Here is a 14640-nt window from a genome sequence, read left to right on the forward strand (position 1 = left end):
AGGAGCAAAACTCGACGTCCCCGCATCACCATGGCGTCTCATCAAGTTATGCCCGGGCTGTTGCATATCTCATTTTCTGTAGTGCACAGCATCAACAGCCTCTTTGTGTCTGAGGAAGGACATTTTATAGGAATACACCAGCTTATTTCTAGATGTAACGAAGAATGCTTTCATGCGAACCCGTTTCAGTACCCCGCCAGAGACAACCTTGGAATGCACCCCGCTCAGCTCAAGTGTGATCTCAACGACTGATGTCCTTATCAAACAACCTTGGAAAATCTCACTTCTTCCATGGGTCTCTGTACACAAAGCCAACGACCTCAGGAAGGTTTCATCCCCACCGAGAACGAAAACTTTTAACGATCTGACCCTCGCCGCGCTCGAGGGCTCCCTCTCATGATCGCCTGACATCACGTGCTCATGACATTTCTGACCAATCAAGAATCAATCCTAGCTGCCTGTACACAGACCATCTCCGAGCTCCAGTCCTCGTTCATCCATCATACGTACAGTACAGTACAAACTCCCTCATCAATCCACCTGTCCAACTCACACTATCTCCCCCCCTCCAATTGACTCCTTAACTGCATCCCCACGACCATGTTCCGCACCTCCCTCATCGCCGCCGCCCGGCCCGCCGTTGCCTCGCGCCGCCTGCTTTCGACGACTGCTCGCGCCATGGGAGGCGGTGACACTGGCTCTGGTTTCTCTCGGGCCGGGGGTGAGCGCGCCGGGTGCGTTTCCCCTTCTTCTTCTTCTTGTACATGGAGATGGGCTGGAAGAAGCTTCTGCAGCTGTAGTATGATAGGAAGCAACTACTGACATGCTGTGACTTTGCAGAGACGCCTTCACGAAGCGCGAACACGCCGCCGAGGAAATGTACATCAAGCAGGAAGAGAGGATGAAGTAGGTTCCTCCACACCGCGCAATCCCATACGAGGAGGCACGAAGCTCGGAAGAGAGATGCTGATACCGGACCAGGCTCCTGGCAATCAAAGAGAAGCTCCAGCAGCAGAGGAAGCACATCGAGGAGCTCGAGAAGCACATGTGGGTCCCCTCTTTTCAGTTCTTTGACCACGACCAGGAGCACCTGTTGACCTTTCGCCAGCGACGAAGTGACCGCCGAGCGCTCTGGCGGCGAGCAGCATTAAGCTCATCACCACGCAATCTATCATATCAAAGAATGAAAGAATGTAACAGTTGTCTATGTAGTTGGCGAGCGTCCGTTAGTGCCACACCACACTCTGAGATGACGATGAATCTTCTTTCCTCTCCCCTCTGGCGCCCGGTCTGGCACGCAGGTTTCGCATTTGAGAGTCGGCCACCTGTACTCTCTGAAAGGATAGCAATCGCGAGTGCTTCAGGTACCTTCGAGTAAATATATGTTCTGATATGTTGACGAAATCTCGGTCGTTTTGGCTATTCGAACGAGTTCGTGCAGTCAATGCATTGTTCCGCCCGCCAAAGTGCTCACGCTCTACATTCGCTTTGTATCATTCCGCGATTCCATAATCATACACTTGTCTCTCATTCCCAGTGAACATTCTTGAGCTCGTGCTCGGCTTCCAGCCCCCAAATACCATTATCCTGCATCTCCGTCCAGATTGTGCGCCTTTCCCACCATACCCTAGGAGACGCCTCCAAACCTCTCGGCCCTGCTACCCCGAAAGCTGCGATAGAAATCTTCAGCCGGATCGGAACCAAGGCCATTCCAGCCACTGGCCCCCATCCGGTGGCTCTCCTTCTGCGCTTTGTTGATCTTCTCCTGAAGCTCCGCTTGTCCAGCGTCAATGAGCTGAAGCTGCGAGAGCTGCGAGTTGAGAACCCGGACGACTTTCGTCAACTGTATCGAGGTTAGCAGTTGCCCCTCCACATAGCTCACGAATTGACTTACAGGATCATCGGGCTTGCCCGTCTTGCTGAGCGTCTGCGAAGTGCTATTGATCTCCTCAATCATCTCCGTCAAATCCTTGTTGAGCTCATTGAGCCTGTCCTGCAGCTTTTCCGCCAACTTGTACGTCCGTTCGCGCTCTTGATCTGGTCCGCGCAAGCCATCGGCCCGGCCCTGTCCATTAATCCCATGATGCTTCAGCATGTTGTCGACTTCCCTCTCGTAACGGTCCAGGTACATATCCAGCTCTTGCTGATTGTCTTCCATCGTCCGCAACTGTCGCTCGACTTCTGCTGCATCCCGCTCTGCCTGGAACGTCTTCGAGTAGAGCTTGTTGATCTTATCAGTGTTCTCTACGATGCAAGCATCCCACTTGGCAACCTTCTCGGCTTGCGACTGGAACTCTTTTTGATATTTGGACAAATCGGAAGCCCATCGCGTGATGATCTCGTCCATTGACTTGTTTTTCAGGCGCGACTGCGTGGAGGGTGCTGGACCAGCCGTTGAGGCGGCAAATCCACCCTTGGCGGCTTCGCCTGGCTTAGAAGTTTCGGCCGCTTTAGAGGCATCGGCATTAGCCGTTCCTGCGGCTCCCGCGGTGGCTTGCGTTGCAGGTGCTGCAGTGGTTGTAGATTTTGGTGCCTCGGTAGAGGTAGGTGTATCTTTCTTTGCAAAACCGAAGAGGGAGGGAGTCGCACCACTGCCCGAGGAAGCCTGGGAGGTCGCTGGCTGGGTCCCAGCCGCGCTGGTGCTGGAGAAAAGAGACGGAGCGGGTGTGCTGCTCGCAGCCGCACCAGTGCTGGCAGCCGGTGTGGAAGCACCAGCGGCAGAGAAGAGGCTCGATGCTGTAGTACCCGTTGTTGCGCCTGCTGTCGTAGCAGTAGCCCCCGACGTCGCAGGGGTGGATGTAGCTGGTTTACCTATGGAAAAGCCTCCGTTACCAAACAGGTTGCTAGTGGGAGCCGAAGGAGTAGACATGGCGGCTCCGCCGGTAGTTGCAGGTTTTGCGAACAATGAACTTGTCGGCTGCGAAGAGGGTTGAGTGGATGTGGGCGTTGCACCGAGACTGAAAGTTGGTGGTTTGCTTGCTGGAGTGGATGCAGGTGTTGTACTACCACCCCCGAACAAAGAAGGTTTCGGCGTCGCTTGCGTCGCTTGCGCCCCAGGCGCCCCCGATGCGGCAGCTGCGCTGAAGAGATTTGTGCCGCTCGCTGTAGAAGGTTGCTGTGCAGGAGTCTCCTTGGTCGCATCTTTGGATGCGTCCTTGTTGCCAAAGCTAAAACCCCCAAATCCACCACCCGCAGCACCACCCGCCGACTTCGAAGTACTGTCACCTGTGCTGGGCTGCCCAAAGAGATTCGACGTTGTAGAAGAGGAGGATGCAGGCTTGGACCCGAACAGAGAGGGTGTTTGCTGAGAGCCTGTTTCGGCCGGCTTGGATTGAGCGCCGAAGAGGTTTGTACCTGGTGGAGGTCCAGCCGGAGTTGTCGAGCTCAGGGTAAATGTCTTCGTGGAGGCAGGCGTGGAGGCTATGAAATGGTATTAGTATAATCCTGCCAACAGACTGGTCAGCAGAAGCTGGACGTACTCGCTGGTTGGCCAAAAGAGAAACTTGAGCCGCCGGAAGCTCCAGCAGCCCCTCCTCCGCCAAAGAGGGAGGGTTTGGGTGCATTCCCACCATCATTCGAAGAGGAGGTCGTTGCGGGTTTGCCAAAGGAGAACGGGCTAGCGCTCGATGCTGTTGCGCCTGCGGTCGCTTGCGTCGCGCCGAAGAGAGTTGATTGAGTTGAGGCCGGTGTGGAAGTGGTCGCAGAAGAAGTACCACCGAACAAACTGGAGCCCCCACCTGTCGTGCTGCCGAAGAGGGATTTGGAGGCGGGCGTGCTGGATCCAGTGTTGGAGGTATTGGTAGCACTGCCGAAGAGCGATGGAGCAGATGTCCCGGAGGTCGCACCCCCTCCAAAGAGACTGGGCTTGGGCGTATTGCTGCCAGCATTCGAGCCAAAGGTGAAGCCAGACATCTCGGTGATAGGGATGCAAGTATCGAGGGATATGGCTAGCTTTGCAGTCGTTGTGGTGGACGCAGGTCGCGTTGTTGTGATGACGCCGATGTTGAGACTGACTGAAACCGCAGGGAAGTCAGAGGTCCGCACTGAGCAAGAAAGCTAGACAGCAAATAAAAGTGTGAAAGGCCTTGCTTCCCACCTGCACGACAATGGCTGGACAAGGCAGCGCACGGCGGGGAGCATCAGATTCACAGCGCGTTGCTACGAGCTTCAGCTCCCGAAAACTATGCCAAGCAGACGCTAAATACGGCAGATCATTTCTCCGGCTACAGTTGGACCCCTGCCCTGGACCCCGGCCGGGCCAGAACAGCAGTGGGCACTCCCGCATCTATTGCCTACACAGTACTTAATCCCATTCCCACGCACGTCTCCTCTTGCTTTGGTCCTGCCTTCCAACGTCCTGTACACGAAGTCGAGATTCTGCAGCTGACTGTCATTCACACTTATACCTGCACCAACAATCTGGCCGTGGAGAATGGTCGATGAACTCTCACTTCCTCGAAAGAGTATTGAGTTGGAAGACCCTGGTGCTCATGAACTTGGTAAGACTCAATTGAGATTGTTCAGTTGTTGCGCTAATACATAGTAGCTTCAAGTTCAAGCGATGAGCACTTCTCTGATGCATCTGAAAGCCGCCATGTAGTTGAGAGACGAGCTTCCAGATCAGAAGCAACCTCGCCAGTGCCCATCACAAGAGTAGAGAGGGTCGACGACGAGCCATGCTATGGCGAGGTTCCGGGAACGGAGGCCTACGAGAAGAGAGTTCAGGACGCCGTCCCTGACGAAGTTGAGGTGGTCCCGGACGGACAGCGAAGCCGGAGCGCCTCGAGGGTCAATACGGGAGATCGGCCACTTACGCCCGGTGGCTCCCCCATTCCGAGGACGGTGGTCGAAAGAGTCGATGACGAGCCTTGCTATGGTGAGGTCCCGGGAACGGAGGCCTACGAGAAGAGAATCCAGGATGCGGTCCCTGACGCAGTTGACGTTGTCCCGGACGGACAGCGAAGCCGAAGCGCGTCCAGAGTTGATGCAGGAGATCGACCACGTACCCCTGGTGGCTCCCCCATCCCGAAGACTGTGGTTGAAAGAGTCGACGACGCACCCAGCTATGGCGAAGTTCCAGGAACGGATGCCTACCAGAAACGCCTGCAAGATGCCGTTCCTGACGAGGTCATAAAGGTCCACGATGAGCCTCCACAAAACAAGAAGGGAGGTATGTAGGGTGTTTCCTATCTCCCACTCCCTGCGCACCATTGACGGGACAAGGATCGCCAACCTCCTCGATAAATAGGTCTCCTGTAGTCCACGCAGCAGCCGAAGCGACCGCGCATGGCTCACACACATATAATCCTGAACCACTTTCGTTGGAGGACAATCTAAATGACATTGACGGCTCAGAAGGAGACGGCGACTTTGGCGACGACTTCGATGATTTTGAAGAGGGCGGGGAGGGGGACGATTTTGGGGATTTTGATGATGGGTTTCATGGCGATGGAGAGAATGAGACTTCATTTGTCAAACCCTCGGATCAATCATTTACGCCCGCACCTCCGCCCGGTCTTGTAAGTCAGACAGACTCAATCCCATGCTTCCATAAGCGAGTGTCCATGCACGTGGTGTAACGCGTCGACTGACGTGGATTTTGTGTAGCCTGTCTTGGACTTCAACGAGCTTACCACGCTCGACCATGTTGTCTCCGCTACGCAGCCATACCTGGAAGAGATATACCCGACCACAAAGGAAATTCCCATCATATCTACGACGAACCAGGATGGCATCAAATCGATATTCTCGGAGCGCAGCAGCTCGCTGTGGAGCCAGTTAGTAGCACCGCCACCGCTACAACCGCCAGACTGGGTGCGGTCTCGGATACGAAGACTATTTCTCGTCTCACTTGGAGTGCCTGTGGACCTGGACGAGATACTGCCAGCGTCCAAGCAAAAGAAGCTCATCCTCCCTTCCATACACATTCCCGGGGAGAAATCGCCGCGGCCGTCGGCGGATGAGCGCAACGGTGCACTGGGGCGTGTGAAGAGAGAGAATTCATCATCCGCGTCCCTTGACTCGTCCGGGTCGAAGTCCGAACGGAAACGAAAGGGACCTCCACCACCTCCGGCACTGGACCTCGGCGCTACGAGCAGGCTGTGCGCTACGACGGACGCGGCGCTGCAAAACTTCACCGACGAAGAGCTGCAGGCACACGTGAAGCGGCTGGAGGAGCTGAAGGAGCGTGCGGGCGAGGTGTTTGAGTACTGGCAGAAGCGGTTGGAGAGCGCATTGGGGGATAAGGAAGCGTTTGAGAGCGTGATTGAGAACCTCGTGGCTCACGCAAAGAAGATTCGTTAGCATTGGAAGGCAAGGGATTTGCCGCATGGATACTATTCGCTAGGTGCTCTGTGAAAGAGACTGAGAAACATGCAGATCAGTTCTCATGTTGGAAAGTCTACCGACTGTCATTAGCCACAGTGTTTCAACCTCCTCCACGAAGGCTTGGAAGGTCTCCACCGGTGAGACCCTGAAGATTTCCATTTGGTAACCCCTGGCAGGGTCGCACATGACATGCTCTGCGGCTTTGTGAGAGGGACGATCAAACAGAACGACCGGAGCGGTGCGACCTCTGAAGGTACTTTAACTTGGATGTAGGTAGATCTGTCGAACTTCCCTTTGGCGCAGAGCAAAAGGGTCAAGATGCCAACAGCAAAGATTCTCCTGAAAGCAGTACACAGTAGCAAGTGGCGAAACGAGCGGGGGTCTAGCCTGTAGAAATCGATTCATGTCCTCTCCCGATTCCCACTTTTCTCTCTCGATATGGGGATTTCAAGAATAGGACAAGACTTGATGTGGAACGGCCAACGGCGACAAGTCGGCTTCTTTCTCAAACGGGCCGAGGGGGAAGGGCGGCCGGTTCTGCATGATTGGTCGAGTCGAATGAATTGCACGTGGGAATTCCCGCCTAAGGGATCCCAGGTGCCCAACAAAACCATCAGTCACTGTACTGTGGCGAGTCTGCACTATGCAAATAATATATAATATGCACAGACGTATCAAAACAATAACAGCAGCCAACCACACAAAGAGAAGAATAATGGCCGGGGATTCCAAGGACATTGACTACCGGACCTCCTCCCTTCACCCTTCAAAGAGCGTAGCGTTTCTTTGGAGAATGTGTCTCCAGTAGTGTGCGCCATTTACGTCATTACTCCGAGGAGTGACACCAGTGAGAAGTTACAATGGGATTTCGGTAGGGCTTAAAATAAGGGGTCAGGCACCATAAGAGTAGCGTACAAGTAATGGCAGCCGTCGTCTTGTGGTACGGCCCACAACTGGGGGGCACCTGGGAGAACACGACGAAGGCCACGGGAGCGCAGGTGGCTGCTAGGCCAGGAGGGACAAAGCAGTGAAAGTGAATGAATGGGCGGAGAAACGGCTGGCTTTGTTGGCGGAGGAGAACCCCTGGTGTGGCACTCCAATGATCATGTCCCGCTGCAGGCTAGTCTGTCCAGCGCCAGAGAGACATGTGCAAAAGGGGGAGGAGGAGATGTTCTCCCAAGCACGGAGAATGCCATGAGGGGGAAAAGGCGATTCCTGTACGGAGTACTCACAGTAGGTAGTAGTAGTAGACCCAACAAGGAATAAGTCGGGTGAAGTTGAGGAGGAGGAGGGTGTGCGGCGTGCTCGCCTTCCTTCCTCGCGTGCTGCTGCCCTGCTGGCCCCTCTTCCGTCTCTCTTCCAACTTCCACCACTCCAAGCTCGAAGGGCTTCGGACTCTCTCCGCATACACAGTACACCTCCTCACACGGCACGATTTCTTCTCTTCCAAGTTCCAGCCTTTTTGCCTCCATCGCCGAGTCTGGGCCAGTCTTCCGAGCGTTGTCGACCAGCATCGCTACCGTGCCCACCATACCACTTTCATCTGTCGGTTGAGTGGTCCGTGCGCGCCAAACCCTCCATTCTCGTGTCGCCCATCCGCGCCTCCTGCCACTGGCCATCTTCCTATCGCTGATCGATCATCGATCCCACCGCTGCTCTGCTCGCTGCTCGCCGTCACTGCTTCACTACACCACTCCACTCCCTACCCTCCGACTCCCTCTGCAGTCGCTTCCTGGATCATCACTGAGGGTCCCACCTCTTCGTCAGCCCTTGGCAACCTCTCCCTGTCTATTTACCGCCCTGCTGAGGATGCGCTGCTGAGGCCTGTGAATCCCCCGCAAACCGCTCCGATGTCCTCCCCCGAGGAGCTGCATCGGTCCATCGCTCATATTGTCCGCGGCCTCGCAAAGCAACATGCTCCCCCTTCCGATGCTTCCTTCAACGGCCAGCTGGGCGCCCATGCCCTGCAAAATCTCCCCTTCTCTCTGCCTGGTCCCGACTCCGAGGAGAAGGCTAATCTCGAGCGTGAGCTAGCCAGCCTCGCTGCACGTATACAATACCTCGAAGCCAAAGCCGGCGTTGTCGACAGCCGCAACTTCCCCATAACACCGGGAGAGCCTACTGCCTCCCAGTTCGCCTACGATGCCGTCCCCCCTGCCATCGCGGGCGCCGAATCCGAAACCCCAGCCCGTCGGGCCTCCAAGGAGCGCGCCGCCTGGGTCAGCGACTGGCTGGCCTCGAGGGAGTCCGATGGCGACGGCGATGTGCCTGCAGCTGCCCTTACCCAGGAGCAGCTCAACTACCTTCGCGATCACCTGAACAAGCAAGCCGACCAGATCAAGAACCAGCGCGAACACATTGACAACCTCAGCGCCGAGGTGAACAAGCAGCTCAACAACCAGAGCCTGGCATTCGAGCATGGCATCGAGGACATCGGCGCCTTGAAGCGGGAGCTCGGCAAACACCAGCAGGCCAACCTGGCCTTCCAGAAAGCCCTTCGCGAGATTGGCAACATTGTCACTGCCGTCGCCATGGGTGACTTGAGCAAGAAGGTGCTCATTCACGCCAAGGAGATGGACCCGGAAATCATGAACTTCAAGCGTACTATCAATAAGATGGTGGACCAACTCCAAGAGTTTGCCAGTCAGGTCACTTTCCTTGCCAAGGAAGTCGGAACCGAAGGAAGGCTGGGTGGACAGGCCAACCTTCCAGGCGTCGATGGTATTTGGGCTGAGCTGACTGATAGTGGTATGTGCGATATGCTCCGATATCCTTGCTTCTAATACACTAACTCACTGTTCCAGTCAATGTCATGGCCAAGAACCTTACCGAACAGGTGCGAGAAATCGCCATTGTCACCACTGCTGTCGCGCACGGCGACCTCAGTAAGAAGATTGAAAGACCAGCGCGAGGAGAGATTCTCCAGCTGCAGCAGACGATCAACGTCATGGTGGACCAGTTGAGGTCGTTTGCTACCGAAGTCACCAAAGTCGCCAGGGACGTCGGTACCGAGGGTAAACTCGGTGGCCAGGCCGAGATTGCTGGAGTCCAAGGCATGTGGAACGAACTGACTGTGAACGTGAATGCCATGGCCCAAAACCTTACCACGCAGGTGCGAGATATCGCACAGGTTACCACGGCTGTTGCCCAAGGAAATCTCACGCGAAAGGTTGAAGCTGAATGCAAGGGCGAGATTCTGGAGCTCAAGAACACCATCAACCGCATGGTGGACCAACTCCAACAGTTCGCACACGAAGTCACCAAGATTGCCCGAGAGGTCGGATCTGAGGGTCGACTCGGTGGCCAGGCCACTGTACATGGAGTCGAAGGCACATGGAAAGACCTGACTGAGAATGTCAACGGCATGGCCATGAACCTCACCACCCAGGTGCGAGAGATTGCAGAAGTCACCACAGCCGTGGCCCGAGGTGATCTCAGCCGAAAGGTGAAGGCTGAGGTACAAGGCGAGATCTTGTCTCTGAAGATCACCATCAATACCATGGTAGATCGACTCAACACCTTCGCGCAGGAAGTCAGCAAGGTGGCTCGTGAGGTCGGAACCGACGGTATTTTGGGTGGCCAGGCAAAGGTCGACAACGTTGAGGGCAAGTGGAAGGATTTGACCGACAATGTCAACACCATGGCACAGAATTTGACCGCTCAAGTGCGAAGTATCTCGGAGGTTACGCAGGCCATTGCTAAGGGAGATATGAGCCGCAGGGTGCACGTCGATGCTGAAGGCGAAATCCGACTCCTGAAGGACACCATCAACGACATGGTTACTCGTCTCGACGACTGGTCGCTGGCAGTCAAGCGTGTGGCACGTGATGTGGGTGTCGACGGAAAGATGGGTGGACAAGCCGACGTGCAAGGCATCGATGGACGCTGGAAGGAGATCACTACTGACGTCAACACCATGGCCCAGAACCTTACGTCTCAAGTGCGAGCCTTTGGCGACATCACCAATGCCGCCATGGAGGGCAAGTTCACTCAGATTACCGTTGAGGCATCTGGTGAGATGGACGAGCTGAAGCGCAAGATCAATCAGATGGTGTCCTCGCTCCGGGAGAGTATTCAAAGAAATACGGCAGCCAGGGAGGCAGCCGAACTTGCAAACAAGACGAAGTCAGAATTCCTTGCCAACATGTCTCACGAGATCCGGACGCCTATGAACGGCATCATCGGTATGACCCAGCTGACACTCGACACTGACCTGGCGCCTGCGCAAAGAGAAATGCTCACCATTGTCCACAATCTGGCTGGCCAACTTCTGACCATCATTGATGATATCCTCGATATCAGCAAGATCGAAGCCAACCGCATGGTCATGGAAGAGATTCCGTTCTCGCTCCGTGGGACCATCTTCAACGCGTTGAAATCTCTCGCCTCCCGGGCCAACGAGCGGAAGCTGACTCTGGCCTACATTGTTGACAGCTCGGTTCCCGACTACATTGTTGGAGACTCGTTCCGTCTGAGGCAGATCATTCTAAACCTGGTCGGCAACGCAATCAAGTTCACCGAGCATGGAGAAGTCAAGGTGGAAATTACAATGGCCAATGATCAAGACTGCGCAGCGGATCAATATGTATTTCAGTTCAGTGTCTCCGACACTGGTATCGGTATTCATGGCGACAAACTCAATCTCATCTTCGACACCTTCCAACAGGCCGATGGATCCACGACCAGGAAGTTCGGTGGCACAGGTCTTGGTCTCTCCATCTCGAAGCGGCTTGTTTCGCTCATGGGAGGTCGCATGTGGGTCGAGTCTGATTACGGACGTGGTAGCACATTCTACTTCACGTGCAAGGCACGCCTGGGCAATCCGGACGTGAGCGCGTTGCAGGCGTCTTTGTCGCCATATAGCAGGCACACAGTGCTGTTTGTCGATCAAGGGTACACTCAGTTCTCGGAACAGATTGTGGAGTACCTCAAGCAGCTCGATCTCACGCCTGTTGTGGTCCACTCTGTCGATGAGGTTCCTAGCTTGGATAAGCGTGCATCTCCGGAGATGCCATTCGACTGTGTCATTGTCGACAACGACCGCACCGCCAGAGAGCTGAGGGTGGCCGAGCGGTTCAAGTATATTCCACTGGTCATGCTGACGCCGAAGGTGCATATCAGCTTGAAGTCCGCTCTCGAAGACGGTATCTCGAGCTACATGACGACTCCTTGCCTGCCCATTGATCTTGGCAATGCATTGATCCCGGCTCTCGATGGACGGGCGGCTCCTCTGGTTTCGGACCATTCCAAGTCATTCAACATTCTGCTTGCGGAAGACAACGCCGTCAATCAGAAGCTTGCTGTGCGCATCCTGCAGAAGTACAATCATACCGTTACAGTTGCAAACAATGGTTTGGAGGCGTTTGAGCACATCAAGAAGAAGCGGTATGACTGCGTCCTCATGGACGTTCAAATGCCGGTCATGGTAAGCATGTCTTGAGAATACAATGAGCTCCGCTGACAGTATCATAGGGTGGATTTGAAGCCACTGCAAAGATTCGCGAATGGGAACGTGAGAACCACATCCCTTCAACTCCTGTCATTGCCCTGACTGCACACGCCATGGTGGGTGACAGAGAGAAGTGCCTCGCTGCTCAGATGGACGTAAGTCACGACCTACCCGTGCTCCTCCTCGCATATGCTTACCTCATCAGGACTATCTTTCGAAACCACTCAGGCAGAATCAGCTCATCCAGACGATTCTGAGATGCGCGACCCTTGGAGGAGGGCTGTACGAGCGTGATCAGGCGCATGCGAATGCCAATGTGGATCACTTGGCTGCACCCGAGATTACTGTCGATGAAAACGGGACAGGTACGCCACAGTCCACACCGCGAAGGCCGCAGCTTGAAACTAGGGGCTTCACCGATCGTGGTGCGTCGACTGAAAGCCCGTCGCTGTTGGCTGCCGACCAGCAAGATCCTGTTGACAGACTCTTGCTTCGATCGCACAGCAGTTGAGAGATGGCCTTTGCTCCACTATAATTGCCGCTCGCATCCCTGCAGGCGTAATTTCAAGAGATACCCCACGGTGCCTACCGATGTTTCAGTCGCGTATCTGGAGATGGGAGAGATCTGTCAGCCCGAGGGCCAGGCTTCCTAAGTTGGTCGGATTGAGAGAGTAGAGCAGGGATGTGAAATGGAATTGCTCGGTAACATTTTCAGTTGCTACCACTGGCTCCCACGATCGTCGTGTGACCGGCGTTGCTACTGAGAATCGTACGAGTAATGACGAGACAGGATCTGATACACTGACTGTATGGTCGTTTCGTCATTTGACCCTGTTATATCTTGCATTTTGTCGGCGTAGTTCGTTTCCCGGAGGTCTTGGACATTTCGAGAGTCGAAATGTTGTTTGGGTGATTTGGGAGAGTACGTACACGCGGTGGGCTTTATTGTTTAGTACTGCGTTTGTCGATTAGCGTTTTGGGGATATACATATATACATGGGTTTCATTTTGAGAGAAATGTTTTGGATGGCATCTGATTTGAGTACTGGCAATGTGTTGCCAGGTGGATGGGTGAGTGTATGTGGTTGTTTGCATGGGGTATGCTGAGTAGTGAATGGTAGGGTCTTGACAGCTACCCGGCTGTTTGTCTATTTGGAGGATGTAGCCGTTCTGGTTTCAATGTTCGCGAAATATACTCCGTAGCAGCAGTACCATTGGGCTTTTACAGATCCCTGGAGCTATGACCAGTTTACGCTCCTACCCTAACCCATTCGGGCAGTCTTCCATCATTACATCAACAACCACCATACATCAACATTTCTACTAGACGACGCGCCGCCGCGATGCCTCCTTAATGCGCCACAAAACCATGTCGGAACCCGACCTCGAGCTTGAGCTCGACGTGGACACACCCTCCGCCCAACTGCACCGCGAGCTGCAAGAAACCATCGTTCGCGCGCTCGCAACTCGACGGCCCATCCTGCACCACCTCAACGCCGACACGTCGTGGTTGCTGCAGATTCCGCGCCCGGCGTCCGCGGTCAAGCACGGCGGTCGCGTGTATTATAATGTGCTGATTGATCCGTGGTTTGTGGGCGGGCAGAGCGATGGGGCGAGGTGGTTTAGCCAGCAGTGGCATCGGGAGGCGAGTAGGGTCGGGAGTGTGCGGGAGGTGGAGGAGTTGATAATGAGAGTTGAGGGGCTGGCTGGGGGCCCAGCAGGGACGAGGAAGAGGAAGAGAGAGAGGAAGGGAGAAGGGGATGGTGTAGGGATGGAGGAGGGGAGAGGGGGGACGGTGATTGATGCCGTGGCCGTCAGTCATGAGTTTACGGATCATTGTCACAAGGAGACGCTACTGGAGTTGGATGGGGATGTTCCTGTTCTTGCTACGGAGGTGCGTTGATTCGTCTCCAGACACTCTAACGTATAGCAATTGGATCTGTTCTGACCCAAACAGAAAGCAGCACAGCTCATCTCCTCTTGGAACCACTTCCGCGTCGTTCTCACAATCTCAACATTCACCCACGAGAATGCCGACTGGCGAGACCACTCCCTCCCTCCTCTCCCCTCCTGGCTCAGCATCTCGCGCCTCACGGCCCCCAAAGACGCGTTATTCTATCATTCGGCGCTACTCATTTGCTTCGCGACGCATCCGTTCCTACCTACAACACCTAAGAAGCGCTCCTCACTCCTCAGCATCCACGGTGACGGCGACGACCACCCTTCTACGCCCTCCGCAGACGCCGCCGAGTGCGTCGTATACACCCCTCACGGCATACCCTACACAGCGCTCATTCCTATCGAAGTCGCCGACCCGCCCCTGCACACCCTCGCCTTCCTCCACGGCCTCCACGACGTGTCCATTTCGTCAGCGCAACAGCTTAACCTCGGTGCTAAAAATGGCGTGCTTGCGCAGAGGATATTGCAGGCCAAATATTGGGTTGCGACGCACGATGAGGTCAAGATTGGAGGGGGGCTGATAGCGTGGTTTCTGAGGAGGCGGAAGTGGACGGTTGAGGAGGCGGTGGCGGAGGTGAGGAGGGATATGAGGGAACAGGGGGAGTTGGAAGAGAAGGAGGACGAGGGGTGGGAGGGGATGAGGTTTGTGGAGATTGGGAATGGGGAGAGTAGGATTTTGGAGTAGAGTAGGGATGTTTGGATGAAGCGATTGGTTTTCATATACCCCGTTGATTGAGTGGAGTAGGTGCTATTTAATCAATCCGCTTACTGGATTATCGTATGTCTTCGTGTTGAAGCATCAGGTGGAGCGTTGAACGTGGCTGTGTGGATGGATGAGGTCAGTACGCTTGGCGCTAGCAGGGGTGTTGGAATTATATATCAATTCAACGACACATCAACGCGGT

General features: G+C 54.9%; 6 protein-coding genes across 6 annotated transcripts; 4 read left to right on the forward strand and 2 right to left on the reverse strand.

Annotated features, from left to right (window-relative positions):
• The first annotated feature begins 246 nt into the window (after window positions 1-246).
• EI97DRAFT_436074 (uncharacterized protein) lies at window positions 247-1577 on the forward strand. Its single transcript, XM_033799015.1, has 4 exons — window positions 247-734; window positions 841-906; window positions 982-1047; window positions 1109-1577. The coding sequence occupies exons 1-4, from the start codon at window positions 601-603 to the stop codon at window positions 1149-1151; spliced, it is 309 nt and encodes a 102-aa protein (XP_033650958.1). The 5' UTR covers window positions 247-600; the 3' UTR covers window positions 1152-1577.
• EI97DRAFT_469608 (uncharacterized protein) lies at window positions 1238-4147 on the reverse strand. Its single transcript, XM_033801720.1, has 3 exons — window positions 3480-4147; window positions 1895-3420; window positions 1238-1843 (listed from the first exon to the last, which is right to left on the reverse strand). Exons 1-3 carry the CDS (start codon window positions 3910-3912, stop codon window positions 1628-1630), a joined length of 2175 nt encoding a protein of 724 aa, XP_033650959.1. The 5' UTR covers window positions 3913-4147; the 3' UTR covers window positions 1238-1627.
• Window positions 4148-4432: 285 nt separating this feature from the next.
• EI97DRAFT_444947 (uncharacterized protein) lies at window positions 4433-6303 on the forward strand (the record flags this gene model as incomplete). The annotated part of the gene is made up of 4 exons (XM_033799934.1): window positions 4433-4499; window positions 4547-5170; window positions 5224-5519; window positions 5608-6303. The coding sequence occupies 4 exons, from the start codon at window positions 4433-4435 to the stop codon at window positions 6301-6303; spliced, it is 1683 nt and encodes a 560-aa protein (XP_033650960.1).
• Window positions 6304-7247: 944 nt separating this feature from the next.
• On the reverse strand, window positions 7248-8151 carry EI97DRAFT_156787 (uncharacterized protein). Its single transcript, XM_033793300.1, has one exon. It carries the CDS (start codon window positions 7944-7946, stop codon window positions 7431-7433), a length of 516 nt encoding a protein of 171 aa, XP_033650961.1. The 5' UTR covers window positions 7947-8151; the 3' UTR covers window positions 7248-7430.
• A 26-nt stretch (window positions 8152-8177) lies between these two features.
• Window positions 8178-12287, forward strand: EI97DRAFT_461086 (uncharacterized protein; the record flags this gene model as incomplete). Its single annotated transcript, XM_033801167.1, has 4 exons — window positions 8178-9075; window positions 9132-11752; window positions 11800-11931; window positions 11982-12287. 4 exons carry the CDS (start codon window positions 8178-8180, stop codon window positions 12285-12287), a joined length of 3957 nt encoding a protein of 1318 aa, XP_033650962.1.
• Window positions 12288-12991: 704 nt separating this feature from the next.
• Window positions 12992-14636, forward strand: EI97DRAFT_436079 (uncharacterized protein). The gene is made up of 2 exons (XM_033799016.1): window positions 12992-13670; window positions 13734-14636. The coding sequence occupies exons 1-2, from the start codon at window positions 13146-13148 to the stop codon at window positions 14418-14420; spliced, it is 1212 nt and encodes a 403-aa protein (XP_033650963.1). The 5' UTR covers window positions 12992-13145; the 3' UTR covers window positions 14421-14636.
• Window positions 14637-14640: the final 4 nt, after the last annotated feature.

Source organism: Westerdykella ornata (assembly GCF_010094085.1).
Source record: "Westerdykella ornata strain CBS 379.55 unplaced genomic scaffold EI97scaffold_27, whole genome shotgun sequence".
NCBI lineage: Eukaryota > Fungi > Ascomycota > Dothideomycetes > Pleosporales > Sporormiaceae > Westerdykella > Westerdykella ornata.